Raw genomic sequence first — 13,970 nt, forward strand, 5'->3', positions numbered from 1 at the left:
TCTATCATTACAACGTCAGAGCAGTAGCCATCCGCTTGTGTTTACACGGACTACTATATTGCAACCACTTGTATTACTGCGCGCTGCGTGCCCGGCGTTGTTTTCCGAGAATCGAAAATCGCGCACGTCTGCGTTTCTCGTTGCGGCTGCTAGGTAAACACTGTAAACAGCGTATTTTGTCAAACTTCCGCACTCACAGCTTTCCAATTGCATAAACTGTGCTCCAAGAGCGCCGTTGCGGGCGCGCGTTTACGGTGGTGCGGCTGTGGACTTCATGTGGAGACGTCGTATGCCGCGTTTGAAAGTTTGTTTAGCGCCGGACGAAGCGCCAGTGTGTTGTGTATGTGCATCCGCTGCCTTGTCCTGCGTTTCGTTTTCGCTGGCTCCACCTTCTGCGTCGAAGCACAGTAAGGCAGAGCTCACTGGTTAGCCTTACGCCAGGATCAGAGCACTAACACTCCGGGGCCACAAATGGAATGTTTATTGCATTTCTCATGACAATAAGTTAAACACGAAAGCGATGGGGCAAGTTCATACACACACGTGGATAGAGAAATGAAGGCAGGAACACTTAACGGAGTATTCCTATACTAACCACGAGCTAGACGACTAGCTTAAGAAGACTTGTGGCTGCCAGCCTTGCCTTCGTGGTGCACCTTGATGGGGATGAGCTTGGCCTGCTCTTTCTTGGCCTTGCGAGGCGCCTCGATGGCCAACACGCCGTTGGGGGTCAGGTGAGACTTGATGGTCTGCGGGTCTACGTCTTCGGGGAGCACATAGCGACGCGTGAACTCCCGCGCCACGTAGCAGCCGCGGTCGTCAGACTTCTCCTCATGCTTGCCGTGGATGATGAGGCAGTTGTCCACCGTCTTCACCGTCAGCTCTTCGGGGACGAAGTTCCGGGCGTCCACCTGCACGGCGAACTTGTCCTGTGTCGTGCACAGGGCCGAGTCTCCTCCACCGCTCATGGGGCACACCTGCCGGCTGTGGCTCGGCTGGATGTAGAACCGCTGGTGGTAGAACGGGGGGTCGAACAGCTCACCGTCCAGGTAACTTCCGCTGTCGAGCAGGCACCGAGCTATGTTCGAGGTTTGGTTCAGCAAAGGAAGAAGAGACATGCTGAGAACTAGCGCAGGACTGTTTCAGACGGGATCCGACAAACGCTCTCCAGCGACCAAGGCGGCTTGCATCCACCTTGCAGCGACTGCGATCGTCGCACTCGCTTTAATATACCTCTTATGGTGTACTGGATTTTTCTGGATTGCACGCGCAGAATCCGCGTGCAGTGCCGCACACTGATTGGTCAATACTGGTCAAGTGGCCTCAGCAGCAAGTTCCGCCTCTGTCGTCTGCTGTCGTCGTTTCCGGAAAAATCTCGCTCGTTTCTGTGCAGACGTAGCGGAGGAGAGAGCGTTTGCGTTAACGATATTCCAAATCACTGAATTCGACAGTTGCGTTATTTTCCGATGTTTTCGCGACCTTTATCCGGTAATTTATTGAGCTGAACAAGTAGAGAGCGAGTAAGTTGTTGGGGGCTGGAAGCAGACGAAACATCGAAACCGCCCTGCTCCTATGGAAGGGTTCGTCCCATTCGTGAGGATTCCCGCCGCGGTGGCTCAGTCGAGCGGTGGTGAGGACGCTCAGCTATTGAGTCGAAGTTCTCAGGTTCGAACCAGGCCGCAACGACCGCATTCCGATGGAGGCGAAACGCAAAAGGCGTCTGTGTGCTGTGCGATATGTCAGTGCACGTTAAAGATCCCCGTGGGTAGTCGAAATTATTCCGGAGCCCTCCGCTACGGCACCTCTTTCTCTCTCTTCTTTCCCAGTGCATAACCTTGGGTTACGTCTCTCAGCTGGTGCATGCAGAACTTCTCCAATAAACAGTATCTGTGTAGAAACAAATGAACCAAGTCTTGCAGACAGAAGAACCATGCTTATATGTCCTGAAAACACGATCCTTACGAAGACCCAATAGTCTCAGTATGCACGTCCAAAGCATTATTCATCAATAAACCCGATGAGACCTTTCCTACTCCACTTCAAGGTTAAATGCCAAGACTTGGGAATACTGGATACCCTCCCTGGTATTGCCTGGTATTGAAAAAATCCGCTGCCTCTATGGTACACCCTTCCAAATGTGTGTGACTTCACATTAACACAGTTCGGAAAATAGCAAACACCACACGAACATATACCTACAGGAATATCTCGCTATTAAAGAGAAAATACAAAATATACAGAATTTTAAACCTATGGCTCAAAAAAAGGAAATTATGTCGAAAGTGCTGTTGTACAAGCTAATTCTGAACGTAAAAGCGCAAAAAACACAAGGACACAGACTAAGGCAGACAACACGAGCGCTCGTGTTGTCTGCCTTAGTCTGTGTCCTTGTGTTTTTTGCGCTTTTACGTTCAGAATGGAAAACCAACTCGCCCAAATGCAGCCATTATTGAAGTACAAGCTAAATTGGAAAAAAGAGACTACAGCAAACTGTGCATCTATAATTAGCGCTGAATGTTATGCTGTCTGTGTAGCTGTAGACAAAATAATAAATGACAAAAACAGCATAATCTGTTCTGATTCCTTGAGCTTACTCACAGCATCAGATTTAAGAGATGCAGCTGAACCATAACAATTGGAAGCATCGTTCACAACACCAAAAAAGCAACTACACAAGGACACATGACATTTTGCTGGGTCCTGAGCCATGTCAGAATAGATGGAAACGAGAGAGCGTACTTCTGTGCTGCACAAGCTTGGAAGAAAGAAATGAACAAAATGCACATATCTTACAAAGATTGCATTAAGTTAATACAGAGTAAGCTGAGGGAACAATGACAGGCTATTCGGGAAAATGAAGCAAGTCATAAGTTACACCAGGTAAAACCCATCATCATTGAGTGGAAGACATGCACACACCAATAACGCTTCGCTGAAGTATTTTATGCTGCCTCTGCATTCCAGGTCCTCACCCAGGTCCTCGCCCAGCCAAGGACGGCTGCTGAGGTTACTCGACCTCCTTTAAAGCTGTTACCATTAGCCATTTATAAAACTTCTTTTCTCTCTCAGTGCTAGGTCATCATCATCATCAGCCTGCAGTGCAAAGGCCTCTCCCATGTCTCGCTCCAATTAACCCTGTCCTTTCCCAGCTGCGCCCACCCTATGCCTGCAAACTTCTTAATCTCATCCACCCCCTGATACGGTTGCCTTCTCTTGGAATCCTCCCCATCACCCTTAAGTACCAGCAGTTATCTTGCCTTCGCGGTACATGCCCTGCCCAAGCCCATTTCTTCCTCTTGATTTCGGCTAACCCGCGTTTGTTCCCTCACCCACTCGGCCCGCTTCCGGTCTCTTAACGTTACACCTATCATGTTTCTTTCCATGGCTCGCTGCATTGTCTTTAACTTCAGCTGAATCCTTTTCGTTAGCCTCCACGTTTTTGCCCCGTAGGTGAGTACCGGTAAGATACAGCTGTTGTACACTTTTCTCTTGAGGGATAAATGCTGGCGAGTCACCGCAAGCAGTCAAACTCTGGCTCGGATGACGAAAAAAACGAGCTTAGAAACTGCGGCTCGAAGTCGGCCATCACCTGCGCAGCAAGAGCACCAGGATATCCATAGTGGGGTGGTGCATGGGTTGGCGGAGTAAAATTATGGCCCAGCATGAAGGCCTAATGGGATTGCGCCTCATATAAGGATCGACGAAGGCTTCATGTATTGCGGCACTGAGACATTTAAGGTACTGGAGTCGTAGACTGAAGGTACTCGTGTAAGGTATGAGGCCACTTTTCTGGAAAGAAATTTTTTAATAGCAGATAAAAACAAGAAAAGAGCCTTAAGAGGGACATTGTTTCATCCTAATCAAAATGTTAAAACAGATAAAAACCAAGTTTATTTTCTTTGCATTTTCAAAAATGTACTAAACATACATATCTGATGCCAGCAGTCACAACTTTCAGTTCACCGTAAGTCAAACTGCTTTTGCCGTTATACACATAGATATATGAGCTGTGCAATAAACCAAAATAACTGATGCCTTCAGTTGTCATTGCGTAACAGGGGAATGACCAAAAACGACAGTTTTTGTATTGACATCTGTTGAGAAAAAACACACCAGTAAAAAAACAAATTGGACGATTTTACGTATTAGGGTTTGTTGCACAGCTAGATATATAAGGAATAAGCATAGAAAGTTTCAACGAAAAATCGCTTTCAGGGATTTAATGTGTAAGAAGAAATTGCAAAAAGCGAGTTACAATAAAAATGAGAAAGGTTACGGATAGCTACAAACGCCATAAACCAATATCCAGGTCAGTTAAAATGCAGCACATTTGTAGGTCCATCTAGCTGTTCTTTGATTCTACTCCTGTGGAAGCTCACTTTTTTTAGTGTTTTTTGTGGCAACTTTAGAATGGAGGGAACATTTCCAGATGCACCACCGGTCATCTATCAGACAAGCTTTTAGTGTGTGCGGACCAGGTTTGATCTGAATGTGCTTCGAAGTGTCTAGTGTACCCCTGATACCACTGCTGAAATGACACATGCCATCATACGAACAAACTGTCCGTGTTGGCATCCTGACATAACCATGTAACGTGTGGCAAATATCTTTTGTCACTTTTGTGAGCATTTTAACACAAAAAAAAAGACATACATAGTAAATAAGTCTTAACTGAAAAATGAAAAAAAAAGATTACTACTAATGCAAAAATGAGCAGGTTTTTATGTTGCAGGAAGACGTTGAGTTTCATTTTCACAAAATGCGCAGGTGCTAACAACTTTGGCTGTAACTTTGTAACGGCATTAATAAGAAACAATTTTCCCTCAAGAGAAAAGTGTACAATAATTGCATCTTACCAGTACTCACCTACGGGGCAGAAACGTGAAGGCTAATGAAAAGGGTTCAGCTTAAGTTAAGGACAACAGGAACCATAACAAAGGCTGTCGCTGTAGACCATTACCGTTTGTCTTTTGCCCATGAAATCTGTGTGGAAGAATGTGGGTCCCAGGATCACTTTCTTTGCTCTGAAATACTTCTGTCAGAAGCAAACGGTTGCTTGCCATCTCCTTCAACATATCACATGCAGTCCCATTCGGTATGGCATCCCAACGAAATGACAGGGTGGACACTGCACCCAGCTGCTGGCTGGAGCGTGCTGGATCATACAGACAATTGTGCAAATTGATGTGCTTCCCACCAGTGATTAAGGTCAGGGCTAGGGGTCTTGGGGTCTCAGAACCCCCCACCAACAGTGACAAACGATCTGAGGGCCCCCAACCCCTGTACTAAAATGTATACTGCCTGCATCTGAAGCAAGCAACCATTTCTTATCGTTCTTGTCAATTGTGGTCGGCACATTTCTTCTCGAGTTTCGAAAATTTACTCTCATTTTTAGTAAGAACCATTAGCATGTTCTCTAAAGCCCGAGACGGAGAAAAATACAAAGTTGGTAGCTAGCACTACACAAAGGGTGAAAGAAAAAGGAAAACCTGTGCCCTCATACCACGAGTCGATCCAGAGCTGACTCATTTGCTACAGGTCTGTGACATAAATTGTGCAAACAACAACCTTTAAAAATGATTTCTCCCCTTTGTGGAACAAGACTTTTAAGACATGCTGACAGCTGATTTCTCTCTCTCTCTCCCTCTTTATTTCCCTCTCCACCTCCGCTCGAATCACTAGAGAACCCCGTTCGATGGCGGCAGACTTTAAGCACTGCTTCCCCACCCAGAAAGAGATTTGAGAAGGCATGCAGCTTGACTAAGAAATCACTACAGTTTTTTGCAATTGCATGTGCATAGTTTTCATTTATGCTTCAGCAAGACAAACCTTCTGGCCAAACATGGACAACCTTTAATACATCAAAAAATGCACAAGTATGACACTGATGGCAATAAAGTAAGATGGCCATCTCAGGTTTTCAATTAATCGATGAAGTTCCTTGGCAACAAAAAGATGAATTGACATTCTAAGAAGCAGCGAATCTCTTCCTGTTCAGTTCACATATGGCTGCATGCACACGTGGCAAGACATGACATAACAACAAAAAAAGCTGTTGGCTTGTCATCCTCTTGTCAAGGCGATAGTGTCTATACTTGGCCAGATGCGCTCTTGCATTATAACTTAGGGAAGTACTACTGTCCTTTTATCTGAAAGTTTCTAGGCCTATCGGCCGGTTGCTGGCCATGTGGTGGAGTTGTAGTAGTGCTACTGGCACATCAAAGTTCTGAAAGAGTTCCCTCTAGGTTCCTCAAAAACCTGCGGAAAGCTGTAGCACTGCGGAGACCGGAAGAGAACCCCATGAACCGACAACCCCACCGCCCACTCAGGAGTCCACATTGAAGAACTTCTGGAAGACTGCTCCGCACGTCTGCACCTTGTTGATCATAATGGCCCTGAGGCGCTCCATGTACTTGTGATCGGCCGCAGGCACCTTGAACTCGCGCCACAGCTCCCCCGTTGTGGGGTTCTTGTGGGTGAACAGGGCGGGGCTGGGCACATTGTTGCGCATGTACTGCCACACATCCGACAGCAGGCAGGACACCTCGAAGGGGCTCAGCAGGGGCAGCACGTCTCCGAGGCTGTTCATGGCCGGTGGCAGCAGCTGTCCCAGTGAGAGGGTGCGCAGCACGGTACGTGTCGTCTCCAGCAGCCGGGGGTGTGCCGCTGAGGCGACCTTCTCCTGGCAATTGCGCCAGTGGGTCATGACGACAGCCATGACGGCCCTGAGCAGCACACTGCAGTAGCACAGGGATGGCCGCACTGATGCCACCAAACGCAGCAGGTCCCACAGGATCGGCTGGTCCACAAACATGGCCTGGATGTGCAGGTCCCGCTCAATGGTCACCTGCGAGGGTTAGCACAGCTCTTCCTTTTTTGCCATACGAGGGGCTCAGCAAACACTACAGTTGGCTCAACTTCTTCGTTGGCTTCAATCAGAAAAAAAAAAAGCATGCACAATTTTTTGCATCACTGTGCAAAGTGCTGAGGTCCAAAGAAAGCACCAGGCCATGAAAAATAAAGACTCTAACCATCTAACCCCTTAACTGCCAACCCCGAGCTGTACTAAATGTGGGAATTGCACCAGTATCACCAATGAAGAGTCAAAGTCGTCCGACCTAATGTTGTACTTCCTCCAATGCAAAAGAAAATGCGTAGCTTACAATTTTCAACACTAGAGGGCAGTTGTCCATTAAAGAAACAAGTGAAACTACTTTAGCGCATTTTAAACCTGACAACAGTAAATTTCATAATGGCATTACACATGAAGAATGTCGGTGGCGGTGACGTCCCGAGAAAAATAGCTACTTCTTGGAGCAGTTCTGATGGCAGCGCTGCTAGTGATCTAGAGCTTATTTCGGACAGTCGCTCTTACTTCGTCTGCGAGCTGGAGATGGCTTCAGATCGTGACGAGAGCAACAGCAATGACGACGATTGTGACGTGCCCGATAGTGCACATTAACTACTAAACATGAAACCTTGTTTATGATATGATGAAGCAACACCTATGCAGTTTGCAGTGTGTTACAGCACATCGGATCCAATAAATGTGTCGCATTTCTGTATGTTATAACCCATTACTATGGAATGCACAGAGGGAAAACTTACAGCCAATGCCTAATGTTTCAGTCAAGCACTTTGACACAAGGAAGAGGGATATTATTCTTGCCTGCTTATATTGTTCTTCACTGTGGATCACGTGATATTTTGGAAAAGTTACTTTTCTTTTTTGAAAGAAATTGCCTGCCCTCCTTTGAGGGAGCGATCTGGTCTTGAAAGGGGGGGAGCCATAAAAAAATGTAGTTTTTCGGTCGTGGTGCCAGCCACCCACCATGGAGCCCAACAAGGGGACGGGAAAGGAACTTGAAAGCATGTCCTGCCCACGCCAGCTGTACACCTGAACTATAACCAAATATGACGCAACTCAGGGTAGTTGGTCACACAAGGTTAACCCTCGACGCCAGGAAAAAAAGAAAAACCGAGAAGTGAGTAGGATATAGGAGAGTTGTGAGAAAGAGATAGGAAAGTGAAAAATGGAGGGGAGGACAGGAAAATGCGACTGCAGATTCCCCCGGGCGGGTCAGACAGGAGGTGCCGTCTACAGGAAGCTGGGGCCAAATTGGTGTGTTGCCTCCGCCGAGGGGCTTTAAGGGTCCAAACGCTCAGCACCGGCTCAACCACCAGGATCCCGTTTTCCCGGGACACGGCGATGCCACACACGGCGAAACGCGGGTGCTCAGGTCCGTGGTGATGCACTGTTCACCATCAAGCCCCTGCGGGGATGTCCCTGCGGAGCTTGTAAAATGTGCCAATAAAACCCACCCAGGTTAAACAATGCGCCACAGCCCTGCGGTGGTAGGTGCTGCTACCGGTGGGGCTTGAGTGACAAAGGTTGCTCTTCTCAAGCAACCTCTTGCGACCGATCAATAATTTAACTGTCACCTGCCACGGTGGTCAGTTGGCTCACAATACGGTGGGCAGGTTGTGATGATGCCACAAGAACACGAGCAAGCTAGGTGGCGCACCTAGGTTGTGTCTCTGGGGATTTTTTAGTTGCAACGCCAACACCAATGATGCCAGATTTTCTGCAGAACGGGAGCCTTAACACTGTCACGTTAAAACATTCCCTGGTGCAGAACCAGCATCTCTAGTGCAGACACAATAACTTCCAAGTAATAATCACGACATAGAAGACGGTGTGTGGAAAAAAAAAAAAAAACTGCAGCCTGTCGGCGTCTGTCTGTTTGCATCACCCCGCATCTCATCCATTCTTCACAAGCATACGAAAGCAAATTGAACAAATCCCAGTGTTATGAATACTGTTACGTATGTACTCCTTCCAAGTGCATTTTGTGGTGTGCTTGTCATTACGAAAAAACCTGAAGTCGTTTATAATCACACAGAAAAGTACAAGGAGTGTACTCCATGCTTGTCCCTTAGTTGCAGACGGGAAGAATATTTCGTTCTCCTGCAGTTGAAAATGGCGATAACATTCGTTACTGCTTGCACTAGGGCTGATTTCTAATTATTTGTGCTTATTCTATGGCACTGCGGTCGATTTGGCGGGGGTTTATTATTGGTTTCTCTTTTCTGTGGTGATGCTGATCTTGTTTCTTGCTGTGCTTATCAGTGACTAGACAATGGTGAAAACATTCCTCCCAGATATGATTGTTTAGGTTTATGGGGGTTTAATGTCCCAAAGCGACTCAGGCTATGAGGGACGCCGTAGTGAGGGCTCTGGAAATTTCAACCATCTGGCATTCTTTAACGTGCACTGACATCGCACAGTACACGGGCCTCTAGAATTTTGCCTCCATCGAAATTTGACCGCCACAGCCAGGATCGAACCAGCGTCTTTCGGGTCAGCAGGCGAGCACCATAACCACTGAGTCACCGCAGCGGCACTCCCAAATATGAACTGGTGTTGCCTATAAACACGGACTGGTGGTGAAATGCAGCTGTTTCTGAGTCTGTGTAGCAATGGTAATATTTTATACTGACCTGTCGTCACCTTGATACCTCTTTCAACTACAGTAAACGCTCGTTATGTCAAGAGTCAAAGGACCGAAAAAAAATGTTTGAATTATCTGAAAGCTTGAATTATTGAATGACCGCGAAAAAACTAAGAACCGCTTGCATCGCGGCAAACTTTTTCGTGAAAGACTGGAGCTCCACCGCTACTGCGTCGCACACCTCACAGGTGGCAGCGTTACGGGTGAGGAGGCTTCACCGCTACATGCCACATCGCCCTGCCACATCGTCCAAACTGTGAGGCCATGTATAAAGATTACAAACACCGCCGCACGAATGGACCGCACCGTGGCGCTGAACCCTCCATCCCGTGCACACCGATTGCGGCAGCACGATAACGCGACGTGTATGGTCCCTATATTTTTTAAATAGCCATGGAAGAAAAATACGGCACGCCTTGTTCGAGTTTTGTGCCAATTATTCGAAAATTTGAGGGCATATTCAATTCGTTTCAAATAATTTTGAACATATACTATTTGATTTGTTTGAATACTAATCGAATATAGTACTATGGGGATATTTGATTCAGTATTCACCCCATCCACTGTACAAACTGCAAACGACACATGTGAGCGTGCGAATGGAAGCATTCAGCGGTGCTGTAGTGGTGAGGACACAAAAATGGCGATAGAAAAAGACTAGCAAGATGCACCAATCAGCACCAGAACGAGGCGCAGCTGAGTTCTGTTGACTGGCTGATCCGGGCCGCCATGAAGCTCCGAAAAATGAAACCGAAATTATGCAGTGTGACTGTTCTTACCAACAAGACCATCCTGCTGTCATCATGCCTGCCGCTGCACGCATGTCAGAGGTGCTCAAGCGACTATAAAACACGAAATTAAGTTTTAGGTAAGGCTATATGGATGATCGCTTTTCGCACTGGTCCTGAACAAGGCATCCCTTCGGGAGCTCATTCGAAATAGCTGGTGCGAGAACCATAGTGCCCGGATTAGAGAACGGTGCGATGCCATAGATATACATGGGCGTTGGCCGCAACCATGCTGGCAGTTTGAATTATCTGGGTTTTCGAATAAATGAGCTTTTACTGTTGGATTCATTCTGGTAAAAAAAATCTGTTTACTGTGCCCTAATTCACTGAGGTGCAGTACTGTTTCCGTGGGATGTAGAAAGTGTGTCTTAATTCTTGGAGAGGCAGCACCTTGGGATGCGCTTGCTCATCTGGATAACAACCTCCTTCGCCACACCTTTAAAATAATTTTTGCAAGTGCATTGCCAATAAGACTAAGTCAGTTCCCTCATGGTGCTTGCCCACTGTCATCGAAATAGTGCTGTTTTGAGAAAGCATGAGGTCAGTTGCAGCAGTCTGCAAGTGGTGCTGTCAAGTGTAGTTCACTTTTACATGCTTTTATGCAATTTTCTGGCTAGCCTGTCAATGTAGCTTGACACAGTATTTCACTTAAAGAGAGACTTCATCTAACTTCTGTTCTTAGTGAAAAATGATTCTATGGCATTTTCTGGCAGCAAAAGACACATTTATTGCTGAGAAAATCGTATTTAAAAATCTGCAGAGCTAGGCTTACCGGCTTAGCGCATGAATCAATGACAGCTGTCATAGCTTTGGTTTAGCTATGTACAGAGGTGGGACTGCACAAAGTCGTTTTCAAGCAATTTTTGGAGCAAGTAAAATCGTGCTTTGGAGCAATATGGCTCAGGCAAATTTGCACATTGGAGCAGTTTGGCGCAGCCAAAATTGCCCTTTGAAGCTTTTTCAGGCAAACTAAATTCCATTTTTGACCAATTTTAAGCGAATAGAAGATAACTGCCAGCAACACTCTGTGCGACCACGGACATGCCGTCCTGCGCACCACACTCCACCTGGAACCATGAACACATGGCGCCGCAGCACTGGTGCGTCCCGTCTGGTGCGCTCGGCGTTCGCACAAGAAAGGACGAAACATTATGCTTTAGAACCGGGAAAAATTATGGTTAGAATTGGGGAAAAAAACTACGGTCCTTACACGAGTATATATACAGTAATAGTTTTATCGGCCGAAATAATTTGTGAACAGCGCATTCCCCTTAGTGGTACCTCTCGCTTCAACGCGATCACAGCACACACGAAGGTACCATCCCTTGGCACGACTATGCTCCCCGCCTGTACGTTGCAATGCCCGTGATAAAGACTGTGTGCTTCCCCCACCAGGCCTCCCATGAGTGTGCGATAAAGAACCATCTTTGTTGGCTCGCCCTCGCAAGCTTTCAATAGCACCAACACCAAAAATTACACTATCCTTGAAATGAACAAAACACGTTTGCTCATCTCCGCCGTCCAAGCATGGGTAGCGAACTCAAAGAACCTGTGAACAGAAAGCAAGCACAACGGCACGTGCACGAAGCACTCACTTTTCAAACAGAAGAAATGGGGCTACTACACTAGAGAACAACTGTCACCTTGAGGAAGTCTTCGTCAGGCCAAGGGAGGCCGTTGAACATGACGTCCGATGAGATCATCTCAACCAGGAGCAGCGCCACAATCTTCATGCCCGGGATGGGGGGAGTCCGCGTTGGCGATGGCCGGTCGTTGCGCCAAGGCAGGGCGCAGCAGGCGGTGATGGCTTCGAGCAGCAGCTGCTTGTTGAGCGCCACCTCCTGGTCAGCAATGGCTGGTGGCGGAGGCACACTGCGCAGCCCCGAGCCGATGACACCGACACGCACGATGGACGAGTGGCTCTGGGGGAAGTTGATGGAGGTCGCAAACTTTTGGTTCTCATCCAGCAGGTGAACGAAGCGCGGCCGCCGCTGGGGTCCCTCACTGCTCCGTCGTGACGTCGACCCAAACCGCCAGGAGACCTGCGCAGTCGGTACGAGTGCCACTCTAGCACTTGCTTTGGTATTGGCATGCACTGCTATTCCCCACAGCTAGAATGTCCACCGACTGTGGGCAGACATAACGTCAGGAGACAAAAGAAGCGGCAGAGGAGACGCTCTTTTTGAGGCACACCTCCACCTGGTCACATGGAATGCAAGCAATGGTTCGGTCTTAAGAGCAACACAAGAAATGCGTGCCTTTAATTGTCTGTGGAGCTTCTGTAAAATGAATTTAAATACCTCACGATAAAAATATCGAAAAGGAAAAATAAAAAAAAAAGCTGAGTGTCAAGTAGGAGAGGCTGCATTTTCAGTCACAATATGTAACAGTGGATTTGAGCCATCCATTACATGTTCAGGCTAAGTCAGGATGCAGAGTTGTTGCCCCTATGTCATCTCATTTTATGGCTCTAGCTTTCAGGGCAAGATATTTAGGCCTTAGGGTGACTACTCTTGTGTGCTCCTGATGTCTTGAAGCTGCACGTGGATGATGCTGTTATGCCATCTTTGGTTTGAGCACAACTCTTTGCTGCACACATGCATTTTTTGTACAGTGTTGCCCCAGCCCCGCCCTTTCTTCCTGTCCCTGCCCTCTCCCTTTTATCTCCAGTTGGCCACAGCTCAGGTGCTTCCAGTTAGGATCGCCAGCAAAAATCTTCTCCTTTCTTGTTGTATTTTACAATAAACCAGTAATAATAATTTTGCTGCTTTAGAGGAACATGTAAAAGAATAGGACAAGTTGTCAGGCTAGTTGGTGGTGATCCATCCTTTTGTTGACAGCGCTTAAAAAACATGGACACAAGACATAGAAGACGGCGTCACTTCAACTTTATTCAAGAACACCGAAACACTGCATGTATACCCAAAACACAGGCGCCGACAAGGGCCGAAAATGTTATGCACTCGTGGCAACAGAACCGATACTACAAGTAGCGGTAAAATGACAAGGGCTAAAAACCAAAGAATTGAACAGGGCAGGATAAAACCAGAACAAGAAGAGACAAAAAAATATCTTTTACCAAGTCATTTAAAAAAGAAAAACCTCCGACACGTGAAATAGTGGTGCGGTTTGACTAAAGGAATTTGCAAGAAGGGGTCCGATAACATTGAACCAAAACATACACACCAACAAAGATCACACGTGCTGAAAATTGAGAAAGGCGTAGTGGCAAGAAAAAAACACGCAATGAAAACACAATAGTGATCGGGTACACAAACGAAAATTTAACAAAACTGACGAAGCCAACAATTAACGCAGCTAAACACACAAGATGAAGTGCACTATATAACTAAAAGGTTAGAAAAACGGGGATGAGCAAGAAAGGTGAAGCCAACAAAAAAAACGGCTAGAGGTATAAGATGAGATGCAGTAAAAGCGAAAGAAAGAAAAAACATCAAAAAATGAAATTCAACAAAAAGTAAGTCTAAAAGCAAGAAAAAGATAGTAATCAAATCGATAAAAAGGAGATTGGCAAAAAAAGCAGAGGATGTAACTCCTTTGTAAAGCCAAGATTAAGCTAAACAGATCCAGAAAGAAAGGTTAACACTCTTTTCGACAGTGAAACTGAGGGTGCGCTTACACATTCACCCTCGTGCCTCGAAATCTCGGT

General features: G+C 46.7%; 2 protein-coding genes across 2 annotated transcripts in view; both read right to left on the bottom strand.

The window, feature by feature from the left end:
- Positions 1–458: 458 nt before the first annotated feature.
- Positions 459–1,118, bottom strand: LOC144110593 (alpha-crystallin B chain-like). Its single transcript, XM_077643612.1, has one exon. It carries the CDS (start codon positions 1,116–1,118, stop codon positions 615–617), a length of 504 nt encoding a protein of 167 aa, XP_077499738.1. The 3' UTR covers positions 459–614.
- A 2,750-nt stretch (positions 1,119–3,868) lies between these two features.
- Positions 3,869–13,970, bottom strand: part of omd (integrator complex subunit 5 omd) — a 65,923-nt gene continuing 55,821 nt past the window's right edge. Inside the window, exons 6-7 of the mRNA XM_077643688.1 lie at positions 11,944–12,342; positions 3,869–6,847 (exon numbers count right to left, since the gene is read on the bottom strand). Of these exons, the coding sequence (XP_077499814.1) occupies positions 6,326–6,847; positions 11,944–12,342 (921 nt within the window). The 3' untranslated portion in view covers positions 3,869–6,325. The remainder of the gene's footprint in view (positions 6,848–11,943; positions 12,343–13,970) is intronic.

Source organism: Amblyomma americanum, chromosome 11 (genome assembly GCF_052857255.1).
Source record: "Amblyomma americanum isolate KBUSLIRL-KWMA chromosome 11, ASM5285725v1, whole genome shotgun sequence".
Lineage (NCBI taxonomy): Eukaryota > Metazoa > Arthropoda > Arachnida > Ixodida > Ixodidae > Amblyomma > Amblyomma americanum.

Coding starts and splice junctions, on each gene's coding strand:
- LOC144110593 (XM_077643612.1), bottom strand. CDS start 1,118: ATGTCTCTTCTTCCTTTGCTGAACCAAACCTCGAACATAGCTCGGTGC.